General features: G+C 46.8%; 1 protein-coding gene across 5 annotated transcripts in view; it reads right to left on the bottom strand.

Annotated features, from left to right (window-relative positions):
* Positions 1-2,331: 2,331 nt before the first annotated feature.
* The window catches only part of PEAK1 (pseudopodium enriched atypical kinase 1), an 81,103-nt gene continuing 69,400 nt past the window's right edge, over positions 2,332-14,034 (bottom strand). For all 5 annotated transcript variants that reach the window (XM_081207571.1, XM_081207566.1, XM_081207569.1 and 2 more), the window contains one exon: positions 2,332-8,085. In XM_081207571.1, the coding sequence (XP_081063697.1) occupies positions 6,955-8,085 (1,131 nt within the window). In that variant the 3' untranslated portion in view covers positions 2,332-6,954. The remainder of the gene's footprint in view (positions 8,086-14,034) is intronic.

Raw genomic sequence — 14,034 nt, 5'->3', positions numbered from 1 at the left:
TATTGTCAGCAACACTCCCAGCAGGGGAAGAAGTGAAGGCAAGGGCACACCTGGATTCTCAGTGTAATAAAACTAGTTTATTTACACAGTAACATGTATGCCACAGAGTATACAGCAAAGTACCACAGCAAACCAGAGTGTTATTGCCCTCTGATCACAAAGGTAGCCTAGGAGTTATATCTATAAAAATGTGTAAATATAGATATGAAACAACGGATACAGCGGTTCTGTGAACTCCAAGCACAGATTACCCAGGAGAATGGAGACTTTCAACAGAGAAGATTATTTCTCACCTGGAGGCATTTGCAAAGAAATACCACTGCCTTTGTGTAGAACTTTTTATTTTTTTTAAATTAGCTTTTTAATAAAAACATAGGGATTGTTCTTTAATATTTTACATGCTGTGCATAATTCAATTTAAAATAAAATATCCATCAGGGCAAAAGCTATAAAACTTTCTAAGCCTGAGCAAGTTCAGGTTAACTACTTGTATCCTGAAAATGGTATTTTGAAGGGAAAAAAAGAATTTTAAAAATTCAAGCACATTGTGTGCATATAAGCTATGTATATAATATATAGACAGGGCACAGAAAAACAAAAGGGCAAAGTGGGTTGTTCTTGTAGTTAGTAAAATTCATTTATAAAAATATCTTCCTTGTTAAAAAATATTTCAATCTTTTCTGAATTAAAGGGATAATCAAGGAGTTGGAAGCAAGGTATTGGTGGGAGTAAAGGGAAGCGCTTCCATACAAGTGAGTGGGCAATTTTGTGAACTCCCATCTGTTTTCCCCTCCCTTCTAGGCTCAACTGTCTGCTTTGCAGCCAAGAGCTTTCCCACAAGAAATAGGAAGGTGTAGCAACTTCTGTAGAACAACTTCTCGGGAGCTGAGTGCTTCCAATTGATCTCCCAAGTATAAAGGCTGCAGTTAAGGGGAACCCGACCCACGGAAACCAAGAGTTTGGTGCCGTTAACTCAGTGCAGGGCTGGCACTGTGCACCTAGGCCCTTTCTATGTTGTTGGCTGTCATTTCCAAATTACGCATTCCTCTCATCAGAATTCAAGAAACAGCTGGAAAGGGCTACTTTAGCAGTTGCAGCAATTTTACAGAGTGAATATTCTTCAATATGCCCTTCGTAAAATTGATTTGGATTGGATGAATAGCTTTCAAAATGCTTGTCATGATGATGGACCTAGGGCTGCACGTCTAAGCTTGTAAATGGCAACAAAACCCCACAGTGCAATTCTGCAGGGTCCTTCCTAGAGAGAGGCAGGGAGACTTTGCCTCCACTGCAGTATTGTCACCAACTGAGTATTCCCTGGGGTTTGTGAAGGGTGCTCCCTGTTTAAGTCCTAATACTATGAAGCAGCAAGAGTCAGTAAAACTTCAGGAGCTGTATTTATTTGTGAACAAAAGATGAGCAGTTCAGTGCAGCACCAAAGACTTGCCACACAGGTAGGACTAAGGTTCCAAGTACTTCCAAGCTATGGAGGGATCCCACACCAAACCAGCGCAGGGAGGGGTTTCTGTTACAAACCAAGCATGGAGGTCACACACAAGTGCAACTCTTTCCTTCCTGCCCCGATTAAATGGCAACCATTCATTTATATGGAAGAAGGCGAAAGGCGTACTTGGGGACTGTGGCCTGGGTCACACCTCACTGTAAGCCAGAGAATGACTTGCAAACATGTGGCTCCTAGAGCGACGCTTGCACCCACTTGTTCCCCCCCTGGGGTCTGAGTTCAATGAAAGTTTGGCTTAGTGCATTTTCCAAACTTGGAATCATGTGTTATCATCCTTTGCCACAAACTGTCACCACAGGGCAAACCTTGGCTACAGAGTGTAGTTTTAAGGCGAGACCTTAACCATAGTCCTGGGCTTGGACAGCATACTAAACCAAACCCAGTTGGTAATGTAAGAGGGGCCAGACTGGATCAAAGCGACATCATCCACCTTATATGTTACCTCAGTTCTCTCTCCATGAAGAATCTCATTTATGGGGTACTTCCGATTCCTACTTTGGTGGTTTGGGATTCAATTAATGTACAAAACAGGAGAATACATATTCACGAAACAGGAACATTGAGCCCTTATCAGTGGAATGTGGGTACCTCCCATTAGAGGTACATTGATCTCCCTCTCTGATGGCTTTCTGACACCTGCTAAAGACACCTGTTTTGTCTGGCTTTTGAGGACCAAATAGGTGGTTAGTCAGTTCCTGTTCACTTCACTTCTGCATTGAATAGACTTTGTAATTCAATTATTAACTAAATTTCTATACTGCCCTTCACCCAAGGATTACAGGTAAGAAACAAAACAATACCAGCTCCAGTTTAATTAAATAATAATTAATAATTTTATTGTTGGGTTTATGTTTAATTTACTGAAAATTTTGGTTGAAGGGTAGTATAAAATACAAGAACATAAAATGGTAACAAGAAGTGAAAAGTTTGAGGATGCTTTGATGGGTTCTAGGTGTTCCCTAATAAAAAACCTGTCCCAAAGGCAGAATTCCTCTTAACTTTATTGGATAGTTGACCAGATCCTATTCAAATAGTTGTAAAACAGAGTTCAAAAGGGAACAATGTATCACGGTGCTTCCTGGCTTGAATTTGCAGAAAGGAGAGAGGGAGTAAGTTGTAAACTTAGGTATTGTCCCATTTAGCTCCTGTTATACCAGTTCCCTTAGCAACATTTCTGTTTCTTTTCTAGCCAAATTCAACATGCAGGATGGTCCTGTAAGAAGTCTGCCACTTTCCCCTTTCTCGTTTTCCATGTGCTCCGAGTTCCACACTAACGGACAGGTTGGGTATAGTCTTCCTTGATATTACTAACTAATATTAGATTTTGTAACAAGAGTTGCAGGTGGTTTATGTGTACAATTTTGTTGCTGGAGTCTGAAAAAGATTGTCAGAGCAATAGGTTTTCCAATTCTACATTGTCTAAGCAGCTATTTCAAAAGGTTCTTTTTTAAATACCCTATACAAGTTGCAGATTTGAATAATATGTTTGACTTTTAGTTTGGTTTTTCAATAGTATCAAACGAGTCTGAATCCAAGCCACCAGATAGAGTTCCCTTCTGGTTGAATTGCCAACTAAGCTTTCTTAGACTCCACCCCCTTCAAAATATGGGCAATATTGTTTTTTTAAGCTGGTAGGTAGCAGTGGGTGATTCCCACTGCAAAATTCTCTTCCTGTTAGCTTTAATTCTGTGACAAGGCACTGTTGTTAGTGTAATTAATCAATGACTCAGGTTGCCATCCCAGAAGAGATTAATGACACCAAAAGCTCCGAGAAGTACACATTCAAATTCTTTTAACCCACAATTAGTTTCCCAGAACTTTTTTGTGGTTAGGTTTATTGTGCTAAAATAAGCCTGAGTGTCAGCTTTCTAAATGTATATATATTTACAATAAGTAAATATATACATTTATGGTCAATATGGCTATTTTGAGAATCACAATCCTATGAATTGTGGTGAGCTCAACTCAAAAGGCTCTAAAATGCAAACCCTACAAATATGTGCCTGTGTATTTAAGGTTTCATTCTTGATGCTTGCAGAAGCGAATTGTGAGGGCAACAAGGGCTTTTGTTTAAATGCTGTGCTGTAACAATATTTTCTTCTAGTGTCTTAGTTTGAAATCTGCTTGGTTTGGGCCCAACTCTTAAATGGCAAACCCTCAACAAATCAATGAGACTTCGATAGGATGCTTGCAAAGGTAGCTCCAGGCACTACCAAGAATGGAAGTGCTTGCCTGGTTGTACCTCTCTCTCCCTCATGCACCCTCTCTTACACAGAATTCCTATTACCATCCTTCATTACCAAATTTACTCAGTGCTACAAAATAAGGAGACGGCAGTGAGTGTATACCCCATGCTCACCTAGAGTACACAATGCTAATACTGGCTGAAATCTGCTATCAAAATGCAAAATGAAATCACAAAGCTACTAAAAGACAAGATACAAAATTTTGGGATCTGCTGCATAAAAGACACAAGGTCATGTAACATTCAATAGTCTACTCTGCACATCCACATGAAACTGACACAAAGCACATATCTCTCTGCACAAAAGTAGAGCAGTGGTCTAAAGGAATGTGCCCTGCTGCAATGGTCAGTAGTCCATGTTCCACTAGGATCAGCATGCTGGTTAAGTGAGAACTTATGTGCACACAGATATCAGCTAGAAGCATATATAAAACTTGGGAAGGAGGTGTTCTCTACCTTTCCAGCGCATAGCTGTGAGCAATGTGGACTCATACAGGCAAGCATTGTGTCAAGCAATCACACAATTACCTGTGTGATATAGGGCTGCATGGGATATTTGTGCAAGACTCTCCAAAGAATCTGGCCAGAAGTCTGTACCAAATGCCCCATTCAGGGGGCTTCATGGAGCAAAATCACCTCTTACATTCTGGGCTGCATTACATTACATTTGGCTCTTTGGCCTTCCAGGTGTCCTTTTGACTGTGCCTCCATGATCTGTGCTCATGATGAAATTGTGGTGGTTATGCAAAACCCCACTTTCAATACTGTTTGCAAACATTTTGTGGCCAGCACTGCTTCATTTCCAATCAGTGCATAGCCCGCAACCTCTTGCTGAAATCCTGTAACCTTTTACACCATGGATGTTCATGTTTATTTTTTGTCTGGCTTTTGTTGTGCTATAGTACAAGAGTGCCCTTCCAGGTGGCAATCATGCAATAACAGGGAATCATTGCAGAACAGCCATTAAAGTGGAATGAGGCGTGGACAGTGCAGAATAATTCTACCACTAATGCACTATTATTGTGTCAGTGACATGCTGCAGAATACACTCGCCATTCCCCTCACACCACCCAGTCTGGAGGGGCCTTTTGTGTGCCAGGACAGCTGCCTGCCTACAAATTTTGCACTTTTATTTTAAAGCAATACAGGACACATTCACACACTTCTTAGCTTTGTCTGGTCTTTTTCTGATAATCAATAAGTACTGAAGCAAGAAGATTCAAAGCATTTAAAGAGGCCACCACATATTTTATGCTGGGGTCAGATTTTCATGAACTACAGGGTTGGCATCAGTGAGAAATCCACACCCTGCTCCAAGACCACAGAGCTGACTTTGCTGACATAATTTCTGCAGGTCTGCTTTTCAGTTTCTGGTCCAAACATGCAAGAACTGTTCAAAGTGGCTATTTGTCTCTAAGGCTGAAGTAAACAGGTTAGTCACAGTTTAACAATAAAGAAAGGAAACATCAATCTGGAGAAGGATGACACATAAGTTTGTGCATCTATGTGCCATGAAAAGGAAAGGGGGCAGATCTAACATATGGTTAAGTCTGTTAAGCAACGTAAACACTAACACAGCTTTCTCATATAATACATCAAAAAATTGCACATATATCCATAGGAGGAAGAGCAGCAGCAGCAGCATGGGCTCAACACAAGAGCTGTCCACATTTCAAAAACCACCCCCAACTGTGGGAATTAAATACTGGGCTGCAGTTCCATCAGGTCAGAGCTACTCAAACAAGTCCAACCAATACTGAGCAGAGAGATCAGGCGCAGCAGGACTGTACTGTAATGGATCCACAGGAAAAGGCCAGTGTGTCAGGGAAGGAGCGCAAACATTTCTACAGGCCACTGGACTTAGTAGGCAGCAATTCCCTCTGAGCCAATGATGCTTAAGCAGCTAAAATGTCCAAAAACTAGATACTGACAGCAATTGGATAGCCAGATTCTACATAAATTAAAACTGCTAAACGTAACAGTTTTGTGATAGCTGCACAACATCTTTTGCCCCCAAGAGAACCACACCTGTAGAAAACTCATCTCTATTTACATAGCTTATTTGTTACATAAAGATGAGCTCTGAGCAACTTTAATACCCTGCTTCCTTGTTGCTTTGCAAAGAAGACATGGAAGCCTGGCATTTTTACCCTTGATTTTGGGGTAAAACACCAGCCAGATAGCAGAAGGGGAATAGCTGCTCCTATTTGCTTCAAACCGTCCCTTTGCTCTTGGCATTGCTCTGTTAACATTATAATTAACAGACCATCAATGATCTCTAGCAGAACTACTGTGTCAAATGTGCTGGCAAAAAGAGAAAAACACATGTGCTGCTGCTATTGGAAATATTCTAGATTGATACATCAGAATTCAGGGTTAAGAAGACAAAGGCACGAGAAAGCAACACACAAGAAGGGTAAACTTGCACCTGGAACTCTGTGGGGTGGGGGGAAGCAGTGCAGGCAAGAAATCTGAATGGGAAAATGACCTGTAAGGAGAAGGGATGAGCCCATCTTTCCTGCCACACTTCCACTCAAAATTACTAGGTTGTGTTTTTATTTTTTAAAAACACACCACAAATATTGGGGCTTTCCATGTAATGTGTCCTTTGACCCCAGCAAGAATAAAAGAAACAAGGAAACTTGTTCAGTCTGCAGCTGACTGTAAGTCACTCAGTGGCCGCCTGTTGTGGTCCAGGGTTGTCTCATGGGGAAGGAACAATCAAATAAAAGACTGCACCTGCAGGAAGTATGACTGATATGGCCAAGTCACCCCTGAGATGGGGCCAGAATGACAAAGGCATGGAGCAGAAGCCATGTCTTTGTGAAGAGTGGTGTGCATTCTGGTGGCTCATTCACAGCTGACTCAATTCTGTTTGCAGTTATTACTGGATGCTGCCATTTGCAGCACTCACTCCACACTCTTACACCTCCAAACAGCAATGTAATAAATAGTGGTTTCCTTAATAAATTTACACACCTCCTTGTCCAAACAAACCACCAGCTAAACTAGGCTTCAGACCTCTCCCTGGCACCTACGACAGGAAACAGAGCTTCCTGGCAAGATCAGTTTGCTCACTATTGGTGACCTTGAGTTCTAGGTTATAATTTTAAAACTTGCACACATAGATGAGGCTGGGGATGAAGAGAGGATTGTGCTGCATCCAAGTGAAAGCAGCGGCTACAAACTAATGTTGCTGCATGATTTTCACTATGCGGCTGAGGGAGTCTGTAGTGGCAAAAGCCAGATACTGGCAACAAAGCCAGTCTTCGAGGCTGACTTTGCATTCCCTGTCCAAAGACTTCTCAGCAAACTTGATCATCATCAGCGTCCGTTTGATGTCCAGCCAGTTTTGGAGCACAGTATCTCTTTGTGCTGGTCTGGAAGAGGCATTGAGAGTCTGAAACAAATCATCCCGGGGGCCCCACAGCAAACACTGAAGGACTCCCTTGGCCTCAGATATAAGGATTCTCTCCGATGGATTAGGGTTTAGCAGGCAGTTAGCAAGCTGCTGAAGCCCCAGGGAATAAAGGGAACGACAAGGGATACTGGGCAGGTCAGCACAAGTATACTCTTTTTCCTTCAGCTCTGGATTTTCATCAAAGGGATTGCGCAGGTGTAACATTTCATAGATGAGGATGCCGGTTTGGAACTCATCACATTTCTTATACTGTGTTGCTGTGATGATCTCTGGGGCAAGGCGGGACTGGTCTTTTAGGACTTCAGGGTCCACCAGATGGCTCTTTTGTTTTGCTTGAGAGAAATTGCTCACTATAAGCCTGGCAGGGCAAGCAGCACTGGGAGAGGGCTCCACACTCTCATTGTTCAGAAGGCTTCCCCCTGCCCTACAGTCCACCAGCAAAAGGTTCTCCAAACGCAGATCACAATGAGTGATGTGATACGGTTTCAGGTGTTCTAGACCAGAACACAACTGTAAGAGGAGGAGGCATACCTGCCTTTCATACAAGTCTGGGCTGCTGGCATGGCACTCTGAGGACTCCAGCACAAAATCTGCCACGGTTAGGTAGGGAACTTCTCGAGTGATGACTACAACTCTGCTGCGCTGCTTGCTTGTGGCTCCTGGCAGATTTGAGCTGTCTTTCTGTGAAACATCCACGGTGTTCTTCTGCTTGTCATCTTCCTGCTCTTCCTCATCCTCTTCTGGTGAATGGAGATCTTCCCATGGAAGCAGACGAACAGGCACATCAGCTAGGAAATGGCCACAGTCTTGCTGGATGTTGAAGTGGATGGCCAAGCTCTGGCGGATGGCCAGGCTGTGGTAATACTGTTGAGATTCTTTAGCTTTGCTCTTGCAGATCTGAAGGGATGAAAGAAAAATAGATCACTTATCACCGTTGACTACACCCTCCCATTCCAGATACAGAGCAAGGGGAAGAGCATGCCTGGAATACCTCACATTCTGATCGCAGAAAACTCATTTTGTAATCTGGAATGTTACTATTCCCCCTTACAATGCAATTTTATGAGTTTTATATTTGCTTGTTGTCATTCACAGGGACTCTAGGACTGGCCTGACCACTCAAAATGAAGGGTTTTAGAATTGTTTTTAGAAAGTTTGGCATTATATTGCTGAAATGTGTTTATGTAGTTCAAACCCTTTTCTGTAGTGTGATGTGCCCAGCCTAGAAATGACTGAAAACAATTTAGTCAGCACAAAGTCATCATGCAAAGATGAAAAATTATAATTAGTTCAGTGGAACAACTGATGTATTATTAGTATACAAGTGTTTGAAAACCAAAATTGGATGCCAAAAGCAAAGCCTTTTCTCTCAAATGCTGCTTATGGTTTGAGCTGATTTTCAGATGGAAATATAAGCAGACTGTAAACAGATCTAGTCTATTAGCGACTATTCTTCAGAGTAAGAAATGTGGTGACAGCAGAACTACTATATTATTTGCATATGTGGGACTTCCCTTGGAAGTTAGTACAGAATGCTGCAGCACGATTGCTGGGGGGACTGAGGCCTTGTCTGCATATCACACCTGTGCTCAGAGATTAGCTCCACACAGGTAACTTCTGAACCGTGAAGAAGTCCCTGTTAGAATCCCATCAATGTTTATAACCTTTTCCCTGTTCCCCATAAAAACATACAAAGAAATCAAATTATCTATAACAAGATGGAAGACAGACTGAATCTGAATCCAAATTCCCATTTCAAGTCTGCATTCAAGACGGAGTCTGGTTCTGCTTTCAATCTAAGAAGCAAGGTTTAAGAAATAGTGTGCTTTCAGTGCAAAATCAAATAGATGGGGTGCAGCCGAGGACATGCATTATTACAGACTCCACCCATGCTTTGCTCCGGCTCTGCCTGCAGCCAACACCCCCCTCTCTGCCCCACAACAGATCATCCCCAAGGGAAAGTGGGCCCCTGGCATCGCATGTGGTGCTACCCCAACCTGATCCTCAGAAGTTCCCCAAAACATGCAGCTGCCTGTCCAAGCTGTCTAGGACTGCTGCTTTTGTGGTTCCTGACTCCTATCAGGTGCAACCTGCGTCTGTAAAAGCAAAGAGTTGGCCTGAAAAACCCACCCTAGCTCTGTTTCAGCTCTAAAGACCAAACCTCTTGTTATGTACTGAAGTTCTCACCCTGGGCCAGCAGGGGGATACTGTAGATAGTTATGGGAAACAGAGGGACAGTCTATTCACAGTGCGAAGCACCGGAATTAGCTCAGAGTGTAATATGAGCTGTACAGGAAGTACAAGAGGAGTCTGTCTCTCGGCTGCTGGAGTTTGAAGAGAGCAGACGTGTTTTCTGTAACGCTGCAAAGACAGAAATAAAGGCATGTAAATACGTTTCTATCTCTTTCCCCTGCCTGGGGGGGGGGGGGCAGGAAAGAGTGGTGTGTTCTTCTCACGCTGAGAAGGATCGCCTATCGCGACCTCTGCCTGGATCCTGCCGGAGAATGCAGACAGGGAGGTCAACCGGAGATCAAGCCGGGTGCCTGGAGAGTGGCCAGTTTCTCCTGATAAAGGCTTGATTCCCAACATCTATCTCTGACTGAACAGAATTACAGGCAGCTCGACAAGGAGGCACTGGCACTTGTGGTTGGGAGTGAAGAGGTTCCATGAATACCTCTATGGCAGGACTTTTGACCTCATCACCGACCACAAGCCACTCCTGGGCCTCCTCACCGGTGATCGTCCAACTCCACCAGTCCTGTAGCTGCGCACGCTGCGATGGACTGTTTTCCTGGCAGCCTACCACTACCAGCTCGTCCATCGCCCGGGGAAATCGATGGGCCATGCCGACGCCCTCAGCCGTTGCCCTCTTCCAGCGTTTGTGGAACACCCGGCTCCTGCTTCATCGTTCCTCCTGATTGAGGATCTTCCGGCAGCGTCTGTATTGGCTGCCACTGTGGCCTCAGCTTCTGCCCAGGATCGCACCATCAGCCGTGTGCTCAACTGGGTGTGGAGGGGGTGGCCACAAGGGCCTTTTGCATCGGAGTTCCAGCCCTTCGCAACCAGACAACACAAACTCTCAGCTCATTGCAGCTGTCTGCTGTGGGGAGACCACGTCGTGATTCCCCAAAGACTCCGTCAACGTGTCCTGGAGGCTCTGCACGTTGGCCACCCGGGAATCGTCAAAATGAAGGTGTTGGCTCAGTGTTACATCTGGTGGCCTAACATGGACAATGCCATCACTGCCTGGGTTTCCGCCTGTCAAGCGTGCCAAGAATCGAGGCCTGCGCCACCGGCAGCTAAGGGACACACCTGGGAGACGCTCAAAACACCCTGGTCGAGGGTGCACATCGATCTGGCCAGTCCCTTTCACGGCCGGACCTTTATGGTAGTGGTGGACGCCTATTCCAAATGGCTGGAGGTGGCCCTGATGCCCTCCACCACTACCGAGGCCGTCATCCGGGCGCTGCGAGGCCTCTTTGCGACGCATGGGTGTCCTGATGTCCTTGTCTCTGACAACGGACCGCAGTTCACGTCAGGCACTTTTGAGCGGTATCTTTTGGGACTGGGCATCCGCCATGCCCTAACGGCACCCTTTCATCCATCCAGCAACAGGCAAGGGGAGAGAATGGTGCGCTCGGCAAAAGAGGCACTGGCGCGCCTGGCCCGGGGAGACTGGCACGAGCAGGTCGCCGAATACTTGTTGGTACAACACATCACCCCTCATGCGGCCACAGGGCGGAGTCCTGCTAAACTGCTTATGGGCCGCCGCCTCAGGTCCCCGATCGACCGGCTGCACCCAGACTTTGCAGTGGCCGAACCCCCAGGCTGTGCCAACGCGCCACGGTCATTTGTTCCAGGAAACCAGGTCTTTGCCTGGAACTTTGTGGGGGACATTCCTTGGGTGCCAGCCACAGTAGTGGGAGTCACTGGACCTTGCTCGTACCAGGTGGCACTTGAAGATGGACACTTGTGTCACTGGCACATAGACCAGCTTAGGCGCAGGGTTGGGGACTTGGACACTACCGTGGTGCCAACTGCGCTCGTGGCTCCAGAACAGACACTTACAGATGGCGAGGCTCCACCTACACCTCTCGCAAACTGCGGGCGTGGAGCCGAACCAAGCCACTTCAGAGGGTCTGCTGGACTACCACAGACTCAGACCACTGCCGTGCCTGACATTCCGCCAACTCCACTTGCGGAGGTTCCACCCACAGCAGCGGATCCAGGGGACTTGGTTTCAACGCCTCCTAGGGTCGCACCACAGCCTCAGCAAGAATTGGGTGGCCCCCCGGACTTGGCTACCAGTCCCCGGCAGTCTGGCAGAGTTTCCAAGCGCCCAACTTATTTAAGGGACTATGTTGTTGGACATGTATCACTGTTGGTCTAAGTATGTGAAATGTAACCGATATGCTTTTGTGCCTAATTGAACCATTACGTGTAGTGCTGTATATAAAGAAACCATTACGATTGTAACGCCTTATCTCGGTGGGGAGGGGTGTTATGTACTGAGGTTCTCACCCTGGGCCAGCAGGGGGATACTGTAGATAGTTCTCACCTTCGCCACAGTTTTAAGAGGCCTCATTGGGGTCTGGGACATCGCTGCTGCTGCATCGTGAGTCTTGGAGAAGGCCTCTCCCTCCTCAGGCTCATCCCACCCGGCCTAGGGGGCGGGGCCCAGGCTCACCCCCGTAATAGCTTTAAGGACACTGGTGCTGCTGCAGCATATGTTAAACATGTTTTTATATATTTTAAGGTGTTTTAAAGGTGTTTTTGTTGTTTACTTTGTTGTACCACCGTGAACGGTGGTTTTTATCTATGTATTTTTGTTTTTTTCCGTTTTGTTTTGTTTTGGGGTCGGGCATTGAGTGGGGTGGGGATTGGTTTTGTTTGGGCATAATTGGTTGGTTGTTTTGTTTTCTAATTTGTAAATGGAGGTTAGTATGAGGCTTGGGATTGCTACCGTGGAGGGGCGAGGGAGGTATGGCGGTGGGGGCAGATGTTATAGGCGAAGGGGATCGAGATACGGATATGCTCGTACCCCTTCCAATCTGCGCCCCATCCCGAGAGACGAGGGTAGGGTGAGCAAGGATTACTCACCTCCTTCACTGGTGTTGTGCAATGCCAGGTCTATAGGCAACAAAACCGCTACCCTGCGAGATTTCTTTACCTCGCAGGGGGTCGACCTGGCTTGTGTGACGGAGACCTGGGTGCGCGAAGGGGTAACTGTTACCTTACGAGAGATGGCTTCCCCGGGTTTCTCCGTCCTCCACCAGTCACGGACTGTGGGCCGGGGGGGAGGGGTGGCAGTATTAATCCGGGAAGATTGTTCTTTCAGGGCTCTACCATCGCCATCGATCCCCGGCATTGAATGTGTTGGCCTAGTCTGGGGCTCCGAGGAGAGCTTGGCTGTCTGGCTGGTGTACCGGCCACCTAGCGCACCAGCAGCCACCCTGTCAGGCCTGCTGGAGGCGGTGGCCGGCTGGGCCTTGGAGTTCCCTAACCTATTGGTATTGGGAGACTTCAACTTCCACGCTGATGCCACTCCCTCCTCACAGGCTCTGGACCTGGTGTCTTCCATGGCAACACTAGGGCTCTCCCAGTTTGTTTCGGGCCCCACACATCAAGCAGGCCACACGCTGGATTTGATCTTTGGCGCTGGTATAGATGTGATCATGTCTCCTCCGATGAAGGTGCCATGGTCTGATCACTACGCTCTGAAAGCCAGGATTGACTTTCCACCCCCACCCTGCTTAGGTGGTGAGCCGATTTGGGCTCGCCCGCAGAGGCTGATGGACCCTGATAGATTCCGTCAAGCCTTGCGGGACCTTGCTCCCCCTGGCGACTCATTGACTGAGCTTGTTGAGGGCTGGAATACCCAGCTCCTGGCAGCCATCGATGAGATCGCACCTAAGCGCCCTCTGCGACCCCGCAGAAACCGGGCCCCCTGGTTTACCGAGGAGCTTCGGAAAATGAAGCGGGACCTCAGACGGCTAGAGCGAGTATGGCGGGGTGCCCGTGACGGAGCCTCAAGAACAACTTATAGGGTTTTTATGAAAACCTATGAGTTGGCAGTGAAGGCCGCTAAGAAGTCTTACTTCTCGGCCTCCATTGCATCCGCTAGCTCTCGCCCGGCGCAATTATTTAGTATAATTCGGTCTTTAACGTCCCTTGAAGGACAGCCAAATTTAAATATTAATCTGACACACAGCTGTGAGGCATTTGCGAGCTTTTTTGCGGAGAAGGTCCTGTTGCTCCGCCATGACCTCCCTGCCAATTTGGATACAATAAAGGAACTGGAGGCCCCTCGACTGTCCTCGGGTCCAGTATTGGACCACTTTGACCGGATATCTCCAGCCGATGTGGACAGATTCCTCCAAGCACAGATGATCTCCGCAGGCAGCTGGATCGAGGCGGGTCGGGGCTGCTGATTCTTCTAGATCTGTCAGCAGCCTTTGACATGGTCGATCACGAACTCCTGGACCACCGCCTTGCCGACGTGGGGATCCAGGGCACAGTCCTTCAATGGCTGCGCTCGTTTCTCTCTGATCGGGGACAGAGGGTGGCGCTTGGGGGGGAATTGTCATCGCGTCACTCCTTGGTGTGTGGAGTGCCTCAGGGTGCGATTCTCTCCCCGATGCTTTTTAACATCTTTATGCGCCCCCTCGCCCAGCTTGTCCGGAGTTTTGGGCTGGGTTGCCATCAGTATGCTGATGACACCCAACTCTATCTGTTGATGGATGGCCACCCTAACTCGGCCCCAGACACACTGACCAGATGTCTGGAAGCTGTGGCTGGATGGTTATGTGGGAGCCGGTTGAAGTTAAATCCTTCGAAGACAGAGGT

This window comes from Podarcis bocagei (genome assembly GCF_964188305.1).
Source record: "Podarcis bocagei genome assembly, chromosome: 9".
NCBI classification, from domain to species: domain Eukaryota; kingdom Metazoa; phylum Chordata; class Lepidosauria; order Squamata; family Lacertidae; genus Podarcis; species Podarcis bocagei.
This window is presented reverse-complemented; position numbering and strand designations above follow the sequence as displayed.